General features: G+C 54.0%; 1 protein-coding gene and 1 long non-coding RNA gene across 5 annotated transcripts in view; both read left to right on the top strand.

Annotated features, from left to right (window-relative positions):
• Positions 1 to 6,216, top strand: part of LOC308488448 — a 29,807-nt gene extending 23,591 nt beyond the window's left edge. Inside the window, exons 2-3 of the long non-coding RNA XR_013991899.1 lie at positions 3,406 to 3,580; positions 4,335 to 6,216. This is a non-coding gene — a long non-coding RNA (uncharacterized lncRNA). The remainder of the gene's footprint in view (positions 1 to 3,405; positions 3,581 to 4,334) is intronic.
• Positions 6,217 to 6,735: 519 nt separating this feature from the next.
• Positions 6,736 to 21,995, top strand: part of ITGA3 (integrin subunit alpha 3) — a 29,036-nt gene continuing 13,776 nt past the window's right edge. The window contains exons 1-9 of one of the 4 annotated variants that reach the window (XM_081028653.1): positions 6,736 to 7,431; positions 14,590 to 14,717; positions 15,044 to 15,123; positions 16,916 to 17,165; positions 18,456 to 18,542; positions 18,914 to 19,121; positions 19,810 to 20,006; positions 21,602 to 21,690; positions 21,818 to 21,954. In XM_081028653.1, the coding sequence (XP_080884779.1) occupies positions 7,226 to 7,431; positions 14,590 to 14,717; positions 15,044 to 15,123; positions 16,916 to 17,165; positions 18,456 to 18,542; positions 18,914 to 19,121; positions 19,810 to 20,006; positions 21,602 to 21,690; positions 21,818 to 21,954 (1,382 nt within the window). In that variant the 5' untranslated portion in view covers positions 6,736 to 7,225. The remainder of the gene's footprint in view (positions 7,432 to 14,589; positions 14,718 to 15,043; positions 15,124 to 16,915; positions 17,166 to 18,455; positions 18,543 to 18,913; positions 19,122 to 19,809; positions 20,007 to 21,601; positions 21,691 to 21,817; positions 21,955 to 21,995) is intronic. The other 3 variants (XM_081028652.1, XM_081028654.1, XM_081028655.1) reach the window with 3 other exon arrangements.

Here is a 21,995-nt window from a genome sequence, read left to right as displayed (position 1 = left end):
GGGAAAAGGCCAAGACCCAGGGGATCATTTTGCAGGAAAGTGAAATCTTCTTCATTACACCCATCAGGCTAATAGTTAACTGAAGAGGGCAGTGCCAGGGGCCTGTCTGAAACCCCTGCCAGCCCCACCCATCCCCACTAAGTCATTCTTTGTCTCTGCTCTTCCCTCAGCACCCTTTCTCTCCCTCCCTCCACCTTCATGCAGCCTGAGTCATTTATACCCCAGGGCCCTGGTTTCTGTGGGCGATGCTGTAATATCCTCCCCACCCCTGCCAGGGAGCCCACGCGCTACCCTGCCAGGTATGACTGCCGGCATTTTAATAGGAACTTTTCCCAGAGGAGGCCTTAAGTTTTGGAGGGTTGCCCAACTGTGTGAGTTTCTGTGATCCTGGCAGGAAAGGAGAAGGCTGTGATGAGGAGGGGGAGCTTCTGCTGCCTCCCGGATCAAACTCCAGAAAGGTGCCCTGCCTTGTCCATCAGATGCGGGGGCCTGAGAGCAGGGCTTGTACCTCCCCCATCTGCCCTGTAATCTACTCCGCTGCCCTCTGCTGCTGGCCACTCAGGGGTAAGCTCCACAGTGAGGGGCTGGGGGTGTCAGGATGGGGGGCGAGGGCTGGGAGGAGGGTACAACCTGTGTTACTCAGGGCCCCGGCCCCGTCCATCCGGAGCAGGGTGGGGGGAGGAAGTGAGTCAGTGGGCACAGCAATTCATGCCTCAGGATTCTGACTTTCCTTTTCAACCCACTGAGCCAAGACGGTTGTCCCAACAGGATCTGCGGTGGGGGAGGGGACGGGAGCAAGAGGCTATTCACCAGACAGAACTGGCTTCTCAGTCACCTCCCCTGGGATCCCTTTTTTAGGGCCATAAAGAGTATGTGGCCTACTGAATTCGGTTGGACACACAGTGGCTGAAGACCCACTGTGCGTGAGGGAACGTCATGGGTGCTGGAAATACAGGTGTCATCAACACTGGGCACAATGCCATCTAGCAAGTGACTTCTGGGTCCTCGTCCTGCTCTTTTTCAACATACCTGTGAGTCTGGTATCTTTATGTCCACTTTATAGTGAGGAAACTGAGGCGAAGAGAGGTGAAGGGACTCATCCAAGATCACAGTCTGTAATCATACTACAAGCCCAGGCTACAAGTCAGTGCAAGGCCTGGAAGAGTCAAGAGTGACTACGTGTGTGTGTGGGGGGCGGGGTAGGGAAAATAGGGAACAGGGTGAGGGAGGGAAGTGAAAACTCATGAAAGATTTTGAAGGACAAGTGGACGTTTTCCAAGTGGACAAGAGGGTAAAGGGCACTCCAGGCAGAGGAACCAGCATGTGAGAAGATCAAGTGTTGTGGGCTGGCCCCAGGGTGTCTGTGGCATCGTGCTAGAGAAAAGCCACTGAGGCAGAGGCTGTTACAGGGGAGTAGGTTGTGGGTACAGGGGGAGATGCCAAGTCTGTTCTGGACACTCGACCTGAAGAGCCTGTCGGAGACCAGCCAGGTGGCTGGCTTGAGCTGACCGTCGAGGCTGGAGTCTGGAGGGGCTTGGGCGGGTGTCAGCAGCAGGTAGGAGAATGGTGATGCACAAGGGGGGTGGTCTGGGAGACAGAGGGGTTAGGACCCCAAACAGAAGGAGCCCAGGGTAGGCTGAGGAGTCTCAGCGGGCGGCGGTGCTGGGAAGGGACAGTCAGGGAGGCGGCCCCGGAGAGGGTGCAGAAGAGTTTAAACACAGAAGGCAGTTAACAGAGTCACTGCTGCCACCCTGGAGAAGTCAGGGGCAAGAACAGAGACAACTGTGGGATTTGCCCATCAGAGGAAGCTGGTGCCAGAGAGAAGGTTTCAGTGAGATGGAGGGAGCTAAAGCCAGGTTGGGAGCTGGAAGGGGCCGTGATAATCCATGGGCAGGATCCCTCCTCCAGGGAGCGAGAGACAGGTGACTCCACTCAGAGAATGTGACTTCTAAGCTGTGGTGTCCTGGAGGAATAGAAGGTAACCAAGATGATTAGGGTAGGCACCGCAGTATTTTCAGCTGTAAAGTGGGAGACAGCTCCACCTCATAGGGTTTTAGAAGATAACATACATAAAAGGCTGGGTCCACAGGAGGTGCTCAATAAACAGCAGCTCCCCTTCCACATTCAGATTACATAAAACATTCAGAGACGTGTAGTCCCATAGGCAAACACACACGAACGCGTAAGGCATCGTGTGCACAGACACACGTTCCAATCAACATACACGTAGGAGTGCTCCACAGACAACCACAAGTGGTCCTCCATGCCCAGAAGGGTCTCTAGGAAGTTAGTAGGAGTTTGGGGGAGGAAAAGTTAGATGAAGCCCCTCACCTGTCCAGATTTCTCACCTGGGCACAGAACCCCGCCAGTAAGTAGTCTCCCCCAGAAACAGCAAGGTCCCGGGGGGACTGGTGACTCAGCTCAGCCAGGCCTACCACATGGGCCCTATGGCCTCCCAACCTTGAAGGTGCCACCTTGGCATGAGATAGAGAATGCTGGAGAGTCCACCAGAGTCCTAATCTCCAAGCCAGGAGGGCAGGCCATCTGCAGCAAGGCCAGGCCCTGGGTGGCAGTGAGGGGACCATGGAGAGGGTTGGGGGAACTAGAAAGACGGTGTATGGGGCGTGTTGACTGGCAGGGAAGTTTCCTGATGTTTGGGGCCTGCTCACCAGGCCCCTGAAGGGGTCACTGCTTATTTATTCCCAGAACCCCTCTGCTGTTTCCCTCTGCCACCCCAGGCATGCTCCACCACACCTGTGCCTGAAATCCAAGTCAAATCAGTGTCCTGGGGCCGTCTCACTCACTCTCTTCCTCCCTCCCTCTGCCCCTCACCAATTGCTGAAATTATTACAGCAGCCCCTTCCTGCTGGGTCCTTCTCTCTTGGCAATGCCAATTTCATGCTGTAGCCAAACGTTCTTTCTAACACCCCCTCATTGCTCCATAAGCACCAGCCCTAAAATACAATGTCACGAGGATTTAGCCTGTTTAAATTTGAGAGCTTTCAGAATGTGAGACCAGGATGAAACCCCGGCCTCTGGGAGATGCGCTGGCTCATCTCTGACACCCCTGGGGCTTCTCAGCTCTGTGCCAGTACATAGTAGGTTGTCAGTGAATGTCTGAGGCCAACAGATTCTGAGCCAGGGAAGTTGCCGGGACTGGGCTCTTGCCCCACCCACCCCCGCACGCCTGTATCTGGGTCACTGGAGAAAGGAAATCTGATAAACCCATTCAAGCTTCACAGCTCCTCCCTCTCTCTCCAGTTATTTGCATTTTCAATTCAAACCAGAGATAGAGACCTGAGTCTTAGTTCAATAGCAGAGATTTGGTCCACTTGGTTCAACAAACATTAGGAGCCTTGGTGCACAAAGGATACCCGTAGAGGAATAATGAGGAATTTTCTACAGCCCTTTCTTTTCACAGATGAAGAAATCGAGGCTTGGAGGGGGAAAGTAACTTGCCCCAGGTGAGAGAGCAGAAGGTAGCCTGCATTCAACCCTCACGGCACCATAATTCCACTCCATCTCAGTATCTCTCCACTAACTGCCTGTGAACATCCACGCACCGACCTTCCTGTAAAAAGTGAGTGAGCAAGTGGTGTGATCTGGTCTTTGGGAGACCAAGATGGGGTGTGTGGGGGTAAGCAGGCAGACGAAGGCTGGTAGAAACACAGCAAGTGCTGAATAAATGGAAAGTGCCTTTATAGAATTTTGATGTCATTTTTGCGACAGAAAACTTCACCCCAAACCAGACCCCAATTTTTCTGCTTTCTTCTCTCCTGAGACTCCCTCTTGCTAGTCCTTCCTTTCTCCCTTGTCCGGGTACTCCTCCTCCAGGAAGCCTCCCTGACCCTGCAGAACCTACAGGTGCATGTTGTCATGGTCCTGCAGAGACAGATGGACCCCACCCAAGGTTTAGTTCAATGTCAAGACTGATGACGCCACACATAACATCAAGAGAGAATGAAAAGTTTTATTATTTACATAACTGAGGTCTCTAGGGAAGCAGAGCAGGCCTCTCAAGCAGGTCTGAAATAGCTTGAGAGAGCCAAGAAAGGAGATTGGCCCAGGATTTTTACTGTGGTTAGGGAATGAGGTCATGGAAGGGCTTTTTTTGTGCAGGAAGGACTTGCATGGTTCAAATCTCCCATGAACTCCAAAGGAGGAAGCATAGCACCCATGCTGTCTCATCAGCTTGCCCAGGTGTGGGGCCCAAAGGGAGGAGGGAGAGTTGACAGCTTAAGCTGTCAGCAGTCAAACATCAAAAACAGGACTCAGACTCCTCGTCACGCATGTTATTCACATGTCCTTGTTTCTCTCTCTGTCTATATTTCTAGGTGGGTCCCTTCTCCATGAGGAAGAGTTGACACGATGAAGTCAACTAGAGGACGAGATGAGGTCATGGATGATGTCACTGAGACCAGAGCATTTCGGACATTTGGCATGAACTTGGGATTTCTCTTTCTGTATCTCTCCAGCCCAGAGGCCCTTCCAGTCTCCAAGTCTCCCTCTACCATTCCATCTCCCCCAGATCTGTCTGACACTCCCCCACATTCCTGAGCTTGGGCCCTCCCCCAACCAGACTCCTGCTCCCACATTCCCTGTGGACACTCCCCTGGAGTGGAAAAACCATCCCTCATCCTTTTCCTGCTCCCAGCCCCAGGATCGGACATGCTGGTCATTCCTGTTGGGGATGGCCAAAGAGATAACGCCTGGCACGGAGCCCTCCTGTGTCGTCACCGGGCTATTAAAGCTGTTTCAGGTGGGACCCCTGCCTACACTGAGTGTTCCCTGGCCCCTAAGCTCTTGGCTGTGGCTGCCTCCTCTTCTCCTAGAACAAGGTGGAGGACGCAGCAGCCAGCCAGAAGGAGATCCAGGTAATGGTTCAACTCCCAGCTGAGTCAGTTTCCTGTTCCTTGACCCCAGATATCTCCTGACCCCTGGAGGCTCTGCGCCACAGGTGGACCATGGAGAGAGGCTGGATGGCTCTGGGAGTCACAGCTTGGGAACAAGTGTTCTCCTAAGGGCAGACAGGGATGAGCGTCCTCTCCCCAAACACCACAGAGAACACTGTTATCGCAGCTGCTTCTGTGTAGGCACATCTGGCTGTCTGACCAACATCTGCCTGCAGTTTGTCTCTTAAAGACACAGCTGTGATTGGTGGCTTCCAGTCCTAACTCTGCTTCCCATGAGTTGTGTGATCTCAGACATCCAGGTTCCCTAGTAAGTCAGATGAGGATGATAATCCTGAATTTACAGAGAGGCTGGGAGGATGACATGAGAGTCTGCATGTGAAATGATTCATCAACTGTAAAGTTTGGCCTGAGTCCTTCCCAGGCTCTGAATCTAACTTTATACTCCTAATTCTTTAGTCTTTTCTTTAAAGAGGGCTCCAAATTGTACAAGCTTCAAGCCCCACAAAACCTAGATTTGCCCTAAGTATTGTACAAATGTTAATTATTAGCTTAAGTGGTGAAGAAGGGCTCTGAGGTCAGATTACATGAGATTAAAATCCGAGCTGTGTGGCCTTCGCCAAGTTGCTTAACCTCCCTGAGCCTCCGTTTTCTCATCTTGAAATAGAGATAACACCTCAGAGATTATTGTGAGGATTTAATAATATTTGTAAAGCATTTAGCATACGTCCCCCTGCATAAGTACTACTACATGGGTCTTATCATTATTACAAACTCTCAGACACAGGGGTTCTAAATTGAACTTCAAGGGAGGGCTGAACTGGAAAGCTCCTTTACCCTAGAGAAAACAATGGTCAGAGGAAATGGGTCTTTGCACTGCAATATGGGGAAATCTGAGTTAGACCCAAGAAATCTGAGTTAGACCCATCGTGACCTCTTGAATTTCCTTTTTAGTTGATTCTTCTGCGGGTAACCAAACATTTACGCCCCACCCACCTACCTCCAACTGGCACCACCCACTTACACACCTGCGGGGGCTGGCGTTCCTGCCCAGTCTCCAAACAGTCCGTCTGAGCCTGGGAGGGAGCTCAGGGGACCTTTGGGATTCTGGTGGGCTAGTCCCTGGAGGTGAATGAGAAATCGGTGCAGTCTGGGCCCAGCTCCCTAGCCACGGAGGGGCACTCTTAGGAGCAGGGACTCATTCTCACATCGACAGGCTTACAAGGGAGACCAGAAGGCGCAGCCCTTTGGAGAAAACGCTGTCTTGTTGCTAATTACGATTACAGATGCTTGTTTATTTACTACTGCTAAATATCTGTCTGGCTTTGCGGAGGGACCATTTCCAGCTGGGAGCGGGGTGCGTGGGGGCGGGTGGGCAAGAGAAAAAAATCTCGACGAGGACAGCAAAGGGGCTGGTGGCGAGGAGGAACGCCCAGAGACCGCCAGCCACCTCTCAGGGACTCCCAGCGCGGCGGAGGCGAGCGGGGCATTCCAGCCAGCGGCGAGCGGGGGTCGTTTCCCAGATGCGCCAACGCTGGGGCTCTCCAGCCGGGACAGCAGAGGTGCCCGCTCTTGGAAAAGCCTTCCACAGCAGTAGCAGCAGCAGCAAACCCGCGGGACAAATCCCTCCCCCGGCCCCGCCGGTCCAATCCATCTCTTGCTCCGGAGGCGACGCTTCTCTTGAAAAGCAAGGGGCGGGGAAGGGAAATCCAAGCCTTTGGGGGCTCCCGACAGGTGTTTGGGGGAGAGGGCGGAGCCGATTTGGGGAGGATGAGGGAGGGGCAGTGCTGCCCCTTTAAGAGGCGGCGGCCGAACCGGGACCTTTTCTCTTCCCCGGAAGGAGAGCGGAGCCGCGACTGGGCGCGCAAGGTGGGGAGGTGCAGAGCTGGGCGTGGGGAGGCGGGGCGCGCGCGGGCGGGGGGATAACTCTCCTTCCCTCCGGTCCTCCCTGCTGTCGCCCAAGTCTGCCTGCAAAGATCCGCCGCCCAGCCGGGATCGGAGGCTACCGTGCGGCCGAGGGGGCGCGGCCCTGAAGGACTGGGGGCAGGGTGCCCGGGGCGGGTGGGCGGTGGCCCGACGCTGGGCGGGCGGGAGACTAGACCCGCGGACCTCCGAGGGGAATCTTGAGAGCGCAGACCTTGAGCGGACGCGACACTGACCAAGGCTGGGGACCAGAAGCTGATCAGCACAGCGGGGCTCAATTACGCGGCCCGCGGGAGTGTTTTCCGGTGGCGCCGGGAGCAGGTGAACAGGTTCTCGTTCCCAGCTCCACGCCCTCAGCTCGCTCGGCCCGGCCCTCGCTCCAGCTCGCGGCCATGGGCCCCGGCCCCCGCCGCGCCACCCGCGTCCTGCGCCCGATGCTCTGCGCCCTCGCCTTGATGGTGGCCGCCGGCGGCCGCGTCGCCTCCGCCTTCAACCTGGACACCCGATTCCTGGTGGTGAAGGAGGCCGGGAACCCGGGCAGCCTCTTCGGCTACTCGGTCGCCCTCCACCGGCAGACGGAGCGGCAGCAGCGCTACCTGTAAGTAGGCTGGCGGGGGTGGGGTGGGAGAGAGAGCGTGTGCGTGCAGGGTGCCGATCGGCAGCTGAGTCCAAGTCTTGGCCCGCTCGGGCTTCCAGGCCTGTGAGCTGCCTGCTCCCGTGAGTGAAGATTAAGGGGGCGGGGACCTGGGCAGCCCTCCTGCTGCTGAGGTTTGGCGGGAAGTGGAGGGATTGGGCATGGGGTGGGGGGCAGTCATCATTGGCAAATGCTGACCCAGCCAGAACCTGTCTAGACGCAGTCCCTCAGCCCTTCACAACTCTCTGGAGAGCAGAAGAGGGGTCCCCGTTTCCTTAGCTCCCTTCCATTCTGTGAACTGAGTACCTAGTATACTGCATGCCTCTTCTCTCCAGGGCTGGGAGCTTGGGGAAACTGCAAGAGAAACACCTAGTGGATCCCCCTTCCCCGTTATTTGGGGGAAGCATCTATGGGCACATGCACTTAAGTCCGTTGTCTTTACACCTCGCATTTAGTCTGCGGCCAGGCCAACCACACCCTCTGCAGAGCCAGACTGGAGGACTTCTCAACCAGCGCTTGGCGGTTGGGGTGACTTGGGGATTGAAGTGATGTGAGGAGAGAGTCTGGGCATTTGGAGCTGTCCAGGCGCTCCCTCTGAGCTCTTGAGGTTGGAGGAGTAGAAGAAAGAGGAGGGGCTGTCCCAATTCCTGCTTGGTCTCCTGCCCCCCACCCCAACGCAGCAGTGACGCCCTCCCACCAGACATCTTTCCTGCATTCCACAGATTCATGTTGAATCTTCAACCCTGAGTGTGTTTGTTTGGTTTGAAGAGCGAAGTGGTGTTTTTCTCTTTCTTCTGGTCTCCTTCTCCAACAGCTGCAAGAAGAAGGAGGCGGGAGAACTAGGCGTAGGGGAGAGAGGGAAGGAGATTGCACTCAGCTGCTTGTGCCCCCACCCCCACTCCTACCATACACACTCATGTCCAGAGGGGCATGTCCAGGTTTCAGATGTTTCTGTGCCATGGACTTAGTATGTTGAGGTCAGCATTTGGGGAAGAGGACAGCTGGGGGAGGGGAGGCTGCCCCAGGAGGGATGGTGTTTAGGACAGGCCAGGCAGCCTCTGTCACTTTGGGCTGGGTGACCTACCAGACATCTGCACCCTCCTGGCGTCTGACCCCGCTAAGTAAGAGGACACAATCAGAAAAAGGGTGTGTGGCTGGGGCCTGCAGAAACTTGAGGAAACTTGGAATATCCAAAGTCCAAACTCTGCCCCAGTCTTGGCTCCTGCCCTGCTGGCCCAGCCCCTGCCCAACCTACCTGAACTTGGCCTCAATTCCATCTGCGGAGTATATGGCCACCACACCCTTCCCAGTCCGGCCCCAGCAGCTGCAGTCTGGCCTTGGCCAACCCTCCATCTTTTGGAGACCCTAAGTGACCATCAACACAAGTTTCTATATTGGTGCTCTCTCTGCCCCCACCCAGAAAAAGATTTTCCGATTTTCCATGCTGAATCTGCATGATATAAGGCAACACAGTGTAAAGAGAAGATCAGAAAAGCAACAGGAAATAATGGAAAGCTAGAGTCAATAAAAGATTCTGCAATACCACCATCCCCCTGTGCTATGTGACTTTGAGCAAGACATTTCCCTTATCTGGGCCAGTTTTACCCAAAGAGGGATTGGCCCTGGATCTAGGTGCTCCTTGCTGCCTATGTGGCCCTGTAAGAGGCAACTTGGCATTGTGGGGAAAGAAGCTCCAGAGGTCCACTGCCCATTTCCTGTCTTGGACCTGTCAATCATACCTCAGCCTTAATTTGCTCACGTGTTAGGGGAAGGAGAACAACACGCCTTCTTCATGGGGTGCTGGGGGCTTTGATGAGATAATGTGAATGAAATGCTCTGCATATGCCAAGGCGCAGCTGAAGGCTCTTGTGCTGCGGCCAGAACCTGGCTGTGCCTTCACTACCCATGGGCCTCACCCAAGATGGCTGAGCAGAGGGGTTCTACTTTTCATCCTGGGCAGTTAGAGATGACATCAGGCCTGCCAAGAGCCCAGACAGTCCTAAAACTGATGAACCTCAGAGAAGCAGGTCGTTCCAGATAGAGTTCGGGGTCACTCTCTTGGGTATGCTCAGTCTTTCCCAGGAGTGGTTCTAGATCTTGGCTCATCTCCTTATCTCACTGAATTCTGCCCGTTGGCTCTTTGGGAGAGCCAGCTGGCCCAGCTGGGCTTAGCTGCAGCCAGCTGTGTAGCCAGATGTGAACAGCTGCCTGAGTGCACAGCTCAGGGGAACCAGCTACTCAAGCTGGCTCTTAATCTGTTAGCCTCAAAGTCCCTTTGGAAAGGGGGATGGTTCATGGTCCTGAACAAATTCTTAGCCTGGGGTTCATAGGAGGTTTTCCGGAGGTGCAGGGAACCCTGAAAGTATATGTAAAATCACATGTATTTGTTCATTGTTCTGGGGCTCAGGAGGAGGGGAGAGCATAGCTTTTTCATCATATTCTCAAAGAAGGCCTTATTCCAGAAATGGTTAAAAACCCAGGTGTGGCCCCTTTTTGTTCCCTGTCATCTCCGTCTCTGGACTGGTGTTCCCTGCCCACAACACGGGAGGCTCACCCCAACCCAGGCCCCAATTTCTCAGTCTCTGGACATGAAAGGTGAGGAGCAGGGCAGAGGATCAAGGTGCTTTGGGCTTCTTGGTGAGATGCATGAGGACCCCTGGGGAAGCAGAGGGATTCTTCCTCCGGGAGATGGTCACCGACCCTGTGCACCCCCAGCACCTATCTGCATTCCCTCCTGGGAATCCAGGTGTCCTGGTCTGGTCTGACTTTATGGGCTATGGGAGGTACCTCTGGGGCTCTCTCTCCCTTTCACCTTTGCCTGGCAATGAGGGTTTCTGGGAAGCCTCGGATGGGGGTTGCTGTGGCTCCTGGGAGATGAGGTCATACCTGAGGGAGGCAGGAGCCAGGGTGACTGCTGTGCTCTCCTAAAACACGTTTCTTTGGGCAGAGCAGACGCCTGGCAGCCTCCAAGGCTCATGCCAAAGAAAATGGGCATAGCAATTGTGGCTGCAGGCAGCAGGCTTGCATGCGTATGTCCTTTTCCTCTGGCTCTCTTCAATGACCAGTCCAGACCAAGGAGCTTTAAACTGAGCGGGAGGCAGGGGAAGCCTGATCTTGTAGAAAAAGGCAGCGAAAGGGGCTTGGTCAGATCTAAACAAAGGAGGAAGAGGATGTCTGTTGCAGCAAGAGGAATTGAGGTTAGATGACATGAAGAATGCCCTAAGGGATCAAATATGGAAAAAATACTAAGGAGCAAGGGAGAGGGAGAAGAAATGAGAACAGCCTTATTCTTTTTTATCGGAGGCTTGGGCCAAGCAAGGCCTGTCTTCTGTCCTTTCTCATTCTATTGCTTCCTCCAGCTTGTTGCTCTGGTTCTAGGGCTGAGTCACCAGAGGGGAGAGGGGGCTGGGTGGGCATCATAAGGAGAAGTAGGGGGAGGACAGAGAGGGCTGCAGTTTTAGCTACCACAGGAGCAACCTCTGGGGAGATGGCTAATTCGGGCAGCAGCGTTGGCACAGAGCTGGGATCCAGACATCTGAGAGCTGCCTCGCTCCCACCTGCTTCCTGGCCTGAGGTAGAAGGGAACCCTGAGAAATAGACAGGGGGGCCCCATTGGCCTGAGTGCTGGACCCTTTGGCCCCCTCCTGATTAACTTAAATCTCACTGGAGCCACCCCAGCGCCCCCCTGAGGTGAGGAGTCTGGGAAGTTGACTTTTAAGGCTGTCAACTTCTCTGAGCATCACCCCACCATCTTTGGGGGAGCCAACCTGGTACCCTGACGCCCCTGGTCCCTCTTCCCCAGCTCCTCTGATTCTGCTTTCTATTTGGCTGTTCCATTAGCTTTGAGCCCGGGGAAGAGTGATGGGGCAGGGGTGAGGAAGTGCTTTCCCGGAACTTGGAGCTCAGTGGGCTCCCGAGAAGCCAGGGGGGCTGTCTGGCTGGAGCCAAAGGTAAAGGTGAACAGGCAGCTGTTTCAAAGCCCTTACGATGTCATTTTACCCATCCCCCTACCTCCCAGAAGGGCTCCCTGCCCACGCACCCCCGCCAGCCTGACTACAGGAGAGGTTTGGTCTGATCTCCTTTATTCCTTGCACCAGGAGCTGAGCAAAGCCTCCCACCTAACCTCTTCCTTTCTGACTGCTGCTGGGAGGGTGGCTCAGTGGTGGTCTAGAAGGGGTCAGCTTTTGGACTCGGATCTGGACCAGATCTGACAACAGGCAGCAGAGTGCTCATTTGCATGTTACTTTGCATTGCTTTGGCACATCAGTGAGGTCTCTCCCACCCTCTGAATTCTCCCATACCTGGCTGTGGCTGGAGGCAGCTGGACTTGCCCCTCTGCACACCCGCCTACCCTCATCCACCCGAAGTCCTCTGGCTGTACACCCATTGGATCCCGGGCCGGGAGCCAGAGGGCCGTAAAGGGCCTCTGAGCAGGCCAAGTTCGAACTAAAAATACTCCAGGGGGGTGGGGGGTGGGGCTCCGAGTGGAATCTCTGGGGAGGGAGGGGCCTGGGATGTTGGGATGTGGGCCTGGGATTAGGGCACTGGCTCTGCCCCTCCAACCACCAGTTGGCACAAGACTGGTGTGAGGCGAGCGCTGGGAGAGTAGAGATGGTAAGGGGATTTATTTCAATCCAATTGCCATTCATGCTCAGCTCTGTGTGCTCTGTTCCCCAGGAGGCGAAGAGGAGGGGTCCCTCAGCCCACTCCCTCAGACATCTTGGGCAGGGTAGCAGCAGGGGCAGCCACACTGCCATTGCGTGACATGCCCTGGGATCCAGCCTGGGCTTCCCAGGGACCCTCACCCACTGAGGCCTGGACCCACCCCTTCAAGGGCATTGCCAACCCCCAGGCTCCACCTCCAGTCACATCTGAGCTCCCATTCTAGAATGACTCTAGCTCCCAGGACCCTCCCGCACTACCACCACCACCACATGGCCTGGTCTCCTTAGGCTGCGGAAGTACTAACATATCCCGACCTCTGCTCCCTCTAATTTTAACTGGACTCTTTCGCTATTTGCTCTCTGCTCCAGGTTCCGTAACCTGGTGAGACAGAAGTTGCTGGGTGCCTAGAGGGAGGCCTAAGGGTATGCTAGGGCCAGTCCTGGTGCCACAAGAATCTGAATGACAGTGCTCGTGTCGGCCATGGCTTCATAGTCAGAAAGCCCTTTCAAAGAAAGAACCTATTTGTTCCCCCAACAACCCTTGAGATTCGCGTTAGAGCTGATGTCCCCATTTTACAGATGAGGCACTCAGGGCTCAGAGAAGGAAAGGAAATTGCCCCTTGAGGCAGAACAAACCCTAGAACCAGGCCCTTAGGCTCCTAGGCTGAACTGTTCATTTCCCACCTGTGACTTCACTCTCTCACCTGTCAGGCTCTCCAGGGACCATGTTATGGGGGGTCCGGCAGCGGACTCACCAGGCACCCTCCCCAGCCCAGACAGAGGGTGACTGACTGGCCTGGCTGCCACACTGGCCCCTGCCAGCCTTCCTGCCTAGCACTGCTCTGCTTAGAGAAGCCGCACACCTGTCCCCAGGAACACTTCCCCAGGGTAAGGGCTGAGCTGAGATGTGTAGTCAGAGGTCCCGCCCCCTTCCAGCGCCCCCAGGCAGTGCATTCCTGACAGCCAGTGGGCGGAGGTACCCAGGCCCAGACATGCCCAGGCCCTGCCCTGCCCACTCCCTACAACGCTCACTCACAGGTACCAGGCAGGAGCTGCAGGCAGGGCGTAGCTCGGCACTTTCAGACTCTGGCAGGAGGCCCAGAGCCTCACTGAGCGGGGAGCCTCAGGGTGGTAGTATAGCTGGGGCCAGGTGGAGGGGCTCCTAGGAGGTGCCTGCCACCCATGAGGGGTTCCCAGGAGGCTGGGTCCATCGGGATCAAGGAGGGGGTCCTAACAGAACATCTAGCGGCTGCAGAGAGGTGATGCCGGGAAAGAAAGGAGTGGTAGAGTGGGTTCTTAAACTGGGGTGCACAATATTTGGGATGTATATTAACGATGCAGGTTCCAGGGCTTCATCCCCAGACTCGATTTAGATGGTTTGTGAAGGGCCGAGGAATTTGCCTTTTTAACATATAGCCCAGGGATTCTGATGCCGGTGGTCCAAGGACTGTCATTTGAGATATTATTTTAAGGCTAATTCCCCGCCTTCCTGTCCTCTAGTCACCTTTCTGGTATGGGATGGGTTGCCTAAGCCATAAGCCTCCTTGTATGAACTTGTAGTCAGTGTCCCTAAAGAGGGGCAGGCTGGGGACAAGGTGATGGTCCTCACCCATCCCCACGCTCGTGCCCACCTTCCAAGAACACTGCCCTGGGATCACATTGTCCAAAATGTCAGGTACCCAGTCCCACCCAATACTTGAGTGCCTGTCTTAAGGTGGCAGTGGGGGGTAAACGTCGCCCAGCCCACTTGGGGGCCACATCTCCTAGATCTAAGGCCTCAGATGGCTTAGGAAGGACCTAGGCTCCCAACAACCGACCCTCCTCTACCCGTCACACCTTCTCCCCGCAGGCCCTCTGGAAGTTGCACCCTGTGCCAGGAGGCTGCCAGTCTTGCTCTCGTCAGGTCTACCTTCATCTCAGGCCAAAGCTTTCCTTCCAAAACCCAGATCTGCCCATGTCACTCCCTTGCTTAAGCTCCATCCATGGCATCCCAAGGCCCTTCCTACCCTGCCCACTTGTCCCTCGCCAGTGTTCCTGGATTCTAGCTAGCGCAGGGCTCTGCAGATCCCTGAGTCACGCTGCTTGCTCATGCTTCCTGGCCCTTGCACATGCCGTACTTGGGCCTGACGTACCCGTCCTCTCCTTTGTCACTTGGTGAACCCTGGTCGTCATCGTGAGACTCACACCAGGTCCTCTCTTCTGTGGGCCTCCCTGACTGCCCCCCATGCAGAATCCGGGTTGGTTTGCTTCCCGCGTTCCTCTCATGAGGCACTGACTGCAGGGGTCTGCTTCCTTGCCTGCCTTCCCCTACAATGGGCAGGGGGCTGGGATTCATCCATCTCCCAACCCCAGAGCCCGGCACAGAGCCGGGCACAGAGCAGATGCTCAGTAAAGGCAAGTTGTTTGAAGCAGGCTTTGGGGAGTCTGAGCTCAGGCCCCCTCCCTCCTTGTCCCCCAGGCTCCTGGCTGGTGCCCCCCGGGACCTTGCTTTGCCTGATGACTATGCCAACCGGACCGGTGCTGTGTACCTGTGCCCACTCACTGCCCAAAAGGATGACTGTGAGCGGATGGACATCACAGAGAGAAGTGAGGGCAAGGGGCTAGGCCTCAGTACCGGGTCAGGGGCCTGGGGGAGGGGATGGCACAGAAAGAAATGACCTGGAGGAGACAGAAGACTCCCCAGGGCAGTTGCCAGTCACTTCTTGTGCAGCTGGGAAGAGAGAATCCTAGAGGAGAAAGGGACCACATAGGATTTGTGGAGATAAGACTCTGATGGGCTGGAGAAGGGGAGTAGGGAGAGCTGCACTGCTGGAGTGGAGGATCCGAGAGGGACCGACCGACCGCGGGACTCTGGAGCTCTAGGCAGTGGGAGGATGGGGTGCCCTGGCTCACATTCCCTTCCATGTTCACAGGTGACCCCGACCATCACATAATTGAGGACATGTGGCTGGGGGTGACTGTGGCCAGCCAGGGTCCTGCAGGCAGAGTCCTGGTAAGTGGGCACACCCGGTCAGCTGTCCCGCCCCTTCCAGCCCTCTCCTTCATCTCCCAGGGGCTGGGAGGAAAGCGGAGGGCAGAGGGGTCATTGGTGCATGAGCTGGGATCTTGCAAATGTCCATTTCTGTAGCTGTCTGTGTCCCTCGGGCTTGTGTGTCCTTTGAGTCTTAATTTGGCAGGAGGGGGAAGGTGAGGGGGGGTGCCTGGCACTTTCCCAAGGCCCAGCATAGCCTGGGTCCTGTCTGAATCACCCACTTCCTCCCTGCTCACCCCTCCCCCACTCCCACCATGCTCACCCTTCATGGGAACCAGCTGAGGGAATTTCGAGGAGGAAAGGGCAGACAGAGCCTCAGGGTCCTGCGGCCTGGTCTTGCTCCTTCCTGGAAGGCTGGCTGGCACAAGAGGCATAGCCCTGCTGATTCCAGCTCACCCGGATAGGATTTGGGGCCACTTTCTGCTGTCAGTTGTCACCTCCTGCCCACATTCTTCAATGCCAGCCTCTGGGGTCTCAGTTTCTGAGTCCCAGATAGACAATTAAAAAAAAATTTTTTTAATTGATGTAAAGTTTACATACACCAAAATGTTTCAATGAATTTTGATCAATTATACACCTGTGTGACCAACATTCATTAAAGAAATAACATTTACATCATTCCAGAAAGTGTGCCCCTTCCAATCAACTGTCACCCCCATAGCCAGCACTGTTGTGATTTGTCACTTTGAACACTATTTTAAGCTCCGAGTTTGCATCAGATCACTGAAATACCTTTTCTAGACCCCTGTTATGGATGGTGTGGGTCTAGGATCCATTTAAAGTGTTTCTAGATCCTGGGTCCTTCAGCATTGTCTGCTCACCCATCTGTTCACTCAATAAGTTTTTAGTGAGCACCTACTGTGTGCCAGGCACTGTGCCAACACTAGGAACTTGACGTAGGTCAGTCTGGGCACCTTCTAAGTGAAGCTCACACCCAGAAGGGACACAAAAGGCAAGTCAACAAGAAATAGGCCTGGTTCTGGATTTTGCCTGGCCCCTGGCTGTTTTACAAATACCCTACTTTGATTGATTTGCCCAATAACTATTTAGGGAGCATTTTCAGTGTGCCGGGAGAAATTCTGCGAGAGGCAGCACAGTCTCGTGCTTCACAGCTCAGACTTCAGAATAGGACAGCCTGAAATTGAGCAGTCTCTGCCTCTCTAGATGTGAGATCTTAGGCAGAGACTTATTCCCTGTACCTCAGTTTCCCTATCTAAAATGGGGAAGGTAATTGTCCCTACTCCATAGGGTTGTTAGGAGGCTTAACAGAGTTAATATGTGAAGAGCTTAGAATTGTGTCTGGCATATAGTAGGCACTCAGTAAGTGTTAGCTGCTGCTATTATTATTGTCGTCATATTATTTTAATAGTGGTCCTTTTGTTAAGAGGGCAAGGTCATCTGGAGTCAGCAGAGAAGCAAGTTCCTTCATCTGCTCGGTATCCAGCTTTTTTAGGCCCAAGAGCCAGAACCCCACATTCCCTCATCCTTTCCCTTCTTCGTTTTGCCAAGCTCTCTGAGCCACTCTCAAATCCAGTAGCTTCTGGCCTTCCAAAAAGTGTTCCCAACTTTCAGAACAGCTTTCTGAATTCTGGAAAGGAGATGCAGGTTCAGGCATCACTGTGAGAAGAAAGAAAAGCCAGGAGACCCCTTTCAGCTCCTCTCCCACAAAGCCAGAGGTGCACAGGGTCACACAGACGGCGGCTCCTGGGTTCCTGCTGCGGACTCAGGCTGTGTGTTGGGGTGGGGTCCCCAGGTCTGTGCCCACCGCTACACCCAGGTGCTGTGGTCGGGGTCGGAGGACCAGCGGCGTATGGTGGGCAAGTGCTACGTGCGGGGCAATGACCTAGAGCTGGACCCTAATGATGAGTGGCAGACCTACCACAATGAAATGTGCAACAGCAACACTGACTACCTGGAGACGGGCATGTGTCAGCTGGGCACCAGCGGTGGTTTCACCCAGAACACTGTGTACTTTGGCGCTCCTGGTGCCTACAACTGGAAAGGTGGGAACCATGGGGGAAGAGGAGGAGCAGAGACCACCCACCCTAGTTAGCCACTGGGACAGCCAGCCAAGACCCTCCACACTGGAAGGCAGAAGAGACAGGGCCCCTTTGCTAATATTGGCAGCCACCACAACCTCTCCTATTTTAAAGCACTTAACATGTGCCAGAGCCTTTACACCTGTTACCTTAATTAATCTTAAAATACTCTATGTACCCATTTTACAGAAAACTAAACTCAGAGAAGTGAAGTAAATTGCCCAAACTAACAGCAAGTTATGAAACCTGAATTAGAATGCAGGTCCATCTGACTTCAGTTTAACCATTTAAAAACGTATTTAAAGAGTAGGACAGCTCCTGGTCTGACTACTAAATGTTACAGTAGGATTTGGTAAAATAAAGAGTAAGTGTCCTTCCTCTCCCACCCTTCTCCCTCAGCCCATTTCCCAGGGTATACTACCCAGTATCTATGGTTCATCCAGACTTATTTTAGAATTTATAGGTATTTTTAACACACACACAAACAGAATCACTAAACATGCTGTTCTGCTACTTTCTCTTTTCACTTACAAGTAAACTGGGCATTTGCTCATGTCAGTACATGCAGGCCAGTCTTCCGGTTCTGCAGAGTACTCCCTTGTATCAAGGCCCATGCTTGGAACTCCCATGCCACACACTGCTGGACGGCCCACGCCCCTTCCATGTCTGCCTCTCCACTCCACAGCCTGTAGCAAAAGCGACCTCGCGCTCCTTACTGCATCCAACTGTTGCAGAATCAACAGGCAGAGGGAGCCCAGCCTCTTATCCTGCACAGTTCTGGGCTCACCTGAGGCTGAGTCCTCTGCTTGCCCCTGTGTCCTGCCTCCCACCCCCTGGTCCTTTAGAACCTGGGCAGGGCTGCAGGTCCTCTCCAGCAGCAGCCCCCGGAAGCAGGGCCCAGGGAGGTAGCCCGAGTTTGGGGGCAGGACCCGGAGGAGATAATCGCGTGGGGTCTGGCTTCAGTGTGTAGAGTGGGGGAAATGTCATCTAGTATCCAGGTGCCTGGATGACCAGATTCCAGCCATATCTCTACAAACTAGTGAGTGCCCCATCCTGAGCCTCACTTTCCTCATCTGCAGAATGGGGGTCATCATTCTACCTCGCAAAATTGGTAAAGGGGAAGTGATTTGCATATGGCAATGTGCTCACAAATATTAAAAAAGGTTATTATTATCCTTCCCTTGGGGGAGGGCCTGGACATAGTACAAGAAAGGAATGGTGACTTATACTCCCCCTCCCCAAATCCTTGTGAAGGAAATAGCTACATGATTCAGCGGAAGGACTGGGATTTAGCTGAATACAGTTACAAGGATCCCGAGGACCAAGGAAACCTCTATATTGGTGAGTCCAGTTGTGGCGGTCCAATGGGTGAAAGGGGTGTGGGGGGGCTCAATGCCTGGCATGTTGGCCCTCTCACCTTCAGGTGGAAGAGTGAGGCCAGGGTGCACGTGTGACTAGTGGCATTTAGTCAACTAGCACTTATTGAGCACCACCTGTATGTACTCAAGATGCAAAGTCCCCCACCTACCCTCATGGAGCTCACAGTCCAGTATGCAGGCAATACTGGGGGTTGGGCATCCAGGGTCCACTTTCTTTCCTAAACTTAGAATAGAGCAATAGAAGATAATGGGGAGGTGTCTCAGGGGTGGGTCCAAAATAGAAGGGGACAAAGTTTACTGGGACCTTCATTGACCACCTTACCCCCATTCCAGGGTACACAATGCAAGTGGGCAGCGCCATCTTGCACCCCAGGGACATCACCATTGTGACGGGTGCCCCGCGGCACCGACATGTGGGCGCTGTCTTCTTGCTGAGCCGGGAGGGAGGCGGAGACCTGCGGAGGAGGCAGGTGCTGGAGGGCACGCAGGTGGGCGCCTATTTTGGCAGCGCCATTGCCCTGGCAGATCTGAACAATGATGGGTGAGAAACCAGGGTCATTGTTTGGGGCCCCCGAGAGAACGGTGAGGGGGGGCTGGCTTGCCAAGTTGGAGGAATGAAGGCTTGCAATTGTGCATTTATTTGCATGCGGTTTGCAGGAATTTGCAAGTCAATTCTGCCTGCTGATTTGCAATCAGACTTTATTGGATTTGTAGTATTTACATATTAATTGCATGACATCTGCAGTTCCTTGTCTATGCCTGTCATTTGTATGGCTCTAGTACGAGGGTGTCCAAACTGCGGCCCGCGGGCCAACTGCGGCCCACGATCCATTGTTAATTGGCCCGCAGCAAATTCCAAAAATATGTTTAGTTTACTTAAATAAACCAGGTGAGGCAACATGTTCTTCATCTCGAGTGAGTGGCCCGGCTGTTTGTGTATTTTACCGCATATGGCCCTGGGTGAAAAACGTTGAAAAAAGTTTGGACACCCCTGGTCTAGTGGATGTGGGCTGTGTGGGTGTGATCTCTGCATGGTTTCTCCTCATGTGTTTTCTATTAGATGGGTCATGTTGGCATTTCCATGTCTTTCCCACAACCTATGGCCAGAGGTGCCATTTTGTACAACCATGTGCCCTGGTACAATTGTGCCTTTTAAACAAGAGTTATGCTGCGTACTGGGGGCTGACCTCATATTCCTATTTCCCCCTCCTTCCTTCCTTCCTGTGCAGGTGGCAGGACCTCCTAGTGGGTGCCCCCTACTACTTTGAGCGGAAGGAGGAGGTAGGGGGTGCCATCTATGTTTTCATGAACCAGGCAGGCACCTCCTTCCCTGCTCACCCCTCCCTCCTTCTCCATGGCCCCAGTCGCTCTGCCTTTGGCTTCTCCGTGGCCAGCATTGGTGACATCAATCAAGATGGATTCCAAGGTATGAGCCAGCATTCCCATCCCAGCACCCCCACAGACTGACTGCCAGCTGCATACCAGGCTTGACAGAGCCCGAAGAAGAGATGGGATGGGGTCCAGGCCCAGGGAGCTCACAGCAGTACTAGAGAGAAGATGTGCGGAGGGCGCCAGCAGAGGCGAGGAGTGGATGTACCACTGGGCATGGAAGGCTGGGCTGAGTGCACAGTGGAGGGGTGCAGAGGGGGTGCAGCGTGAGTGTGGGTGCTCACCTGCTGTGCCCACCTTTAGCGGGTATGGGGTGTTCATGTCAGAGACGAGGCTGGAGAGGTAGTGTGGGGTGAGGTGGATGCCTTGAAAGCCAGGCAGAGGAACTGGGGCTTTACATTTGGGTAATGGCAGAGGGTGTCCAGAGGAGGTTTGGGGGCAGGATGGGACATGACAGCATGGCACTTTGGTGCCTTGAGACATGGTTCTGGAAGGAGATGTGGGGTAGATGGGGGAAACAAGGCTGGAGTGTTAAGATCAAGAATGTAGTGGATCAGGTGGACCAGGAACTGGGACAAGGTGGGAGCCCCAGTATAGAGGATGTCACCAGAACGCTGCAGCACTTAGGGACCAATCAGACCTGGGGTGTCACGGAGAGAGACAGATCAAGGGGTTGAGCCTGCTTGCCATGGGAGCACCTGGTTTATCTGGAAGTCACTTCTCTGGCATCCTCGATTTCCCAGAACATAGCTAAAAACCAAAAGGAGCCCCTAAAGAGCCAAAAGAGGTGCCAGAAAGTTCAGTGAACAAAGCCCAAGCACTTACTGATAGCAGAGGTATCCGGTTTCCACTCAGGACCTACTTATTCTTCCTCTACATACTTTTCTAACAAGCGTGGCATTTTGGTTACTTAGGCCTTATCAGATCAAAAGCAGCAAAGTAGGAGGTCAGTCAAGTTTAAGAAGCTAAAACATTTTAGATTTATTAGTGGAAATAATGGTAAGAATGTAAAAAGCCTGGATAGTTACAAGTAAAGTGCACTATAGTGTTGTGATTAAAATTCCAGCCCCTCCATGTTAGATAGACATGGGCTCTACTATCCTGATCTCTGCTCATTAGCTGTGTGACTGGGTTTTCTGCGTCTGTTTCCTCATCTATAAAGTGGGGACAGTAGTATCTACCGCCAGCACTCTTGTGAGGATTAAACAAGATGAGTACTTGATAACTACCTTCTTTTGTGATCCTGCTGGTAGATGACATTAGAAGAAACAAGTGTCTGGAGGGAAGGTTGGTAGGGGAGATGGAAGGCACTGTAATAAGGGAAAATAAACACCAGCTAGTGGTCAGGAATTTGGAATGTAGGCCTGCTTGAGACATTAACTTGCTTTGTGACTTTGGATAAGTCACTTCCCTCCCTTGGACCTACTTTCCCACATATAAAAGTAGACAATTGAGTGCATGATGGTCACAGTTTTAATCCTAAAATGCAGAGCTCTGTTCCTTGATGGTCTGAGTACTGTCTGGCAGGGTGAGGTCAAGGCCATGCTGGGCTCTGTGGTTGGAGCACAGGGATGAGGAGACATGGGGCCCACAGTCCCTGGGGGGTGACGCCATTGTACCTCTCTTTCCCAGACATTGCTGTGGGAGCTCCATTCGAGGGCTTGGGCACAGTGTACATCTACCACAGCAGCTCCAGGGGGCTCCTCCGACAGCCCCAGCAGGTATGGATAGGCAGAGACTGAGGGGGCCTACCCTCCTTTCGCTTACCCACCCCTTCCCTATTCTTCCTGGATCCCACTCCCCAGAGCCTACCCCAGAGCCTGTCCCCACTGCTCCCCTTGTCCCCAGGTAATCCACGGAGAGAAACTGGGACTACCTGGCTTGGCCACCTTCGGCTACTCCCTAAGTGGGCGGATGGATGTGGATGAGAACTTCTACCCAGACCTGCTAGTAGGGAGTCTCTCAGACCGCATCGTGCTTCTGCGGTGAGCCAAGGCAACCAACAGTGGATAGGGACCATTCTTTC

This window comes from Rhinolophus hipposideros, assembly GCF_964194185.1.
Source record: "Rhinolophus hipposideros genome assembly, chromosome: 20".
NCBI classification, from domain to species: Eukaryota; Metazoa; Chordata; class Mammalia; order Chiroptera; family Rhinolophidae; genus Rhinolophus; species Rhinolophus hipposideros.
The sequence above is the reverse complement of the archived record's forward strand: the minus strand, read 5'-3'. Positions and strand labels throughout refer to the sequence as shown.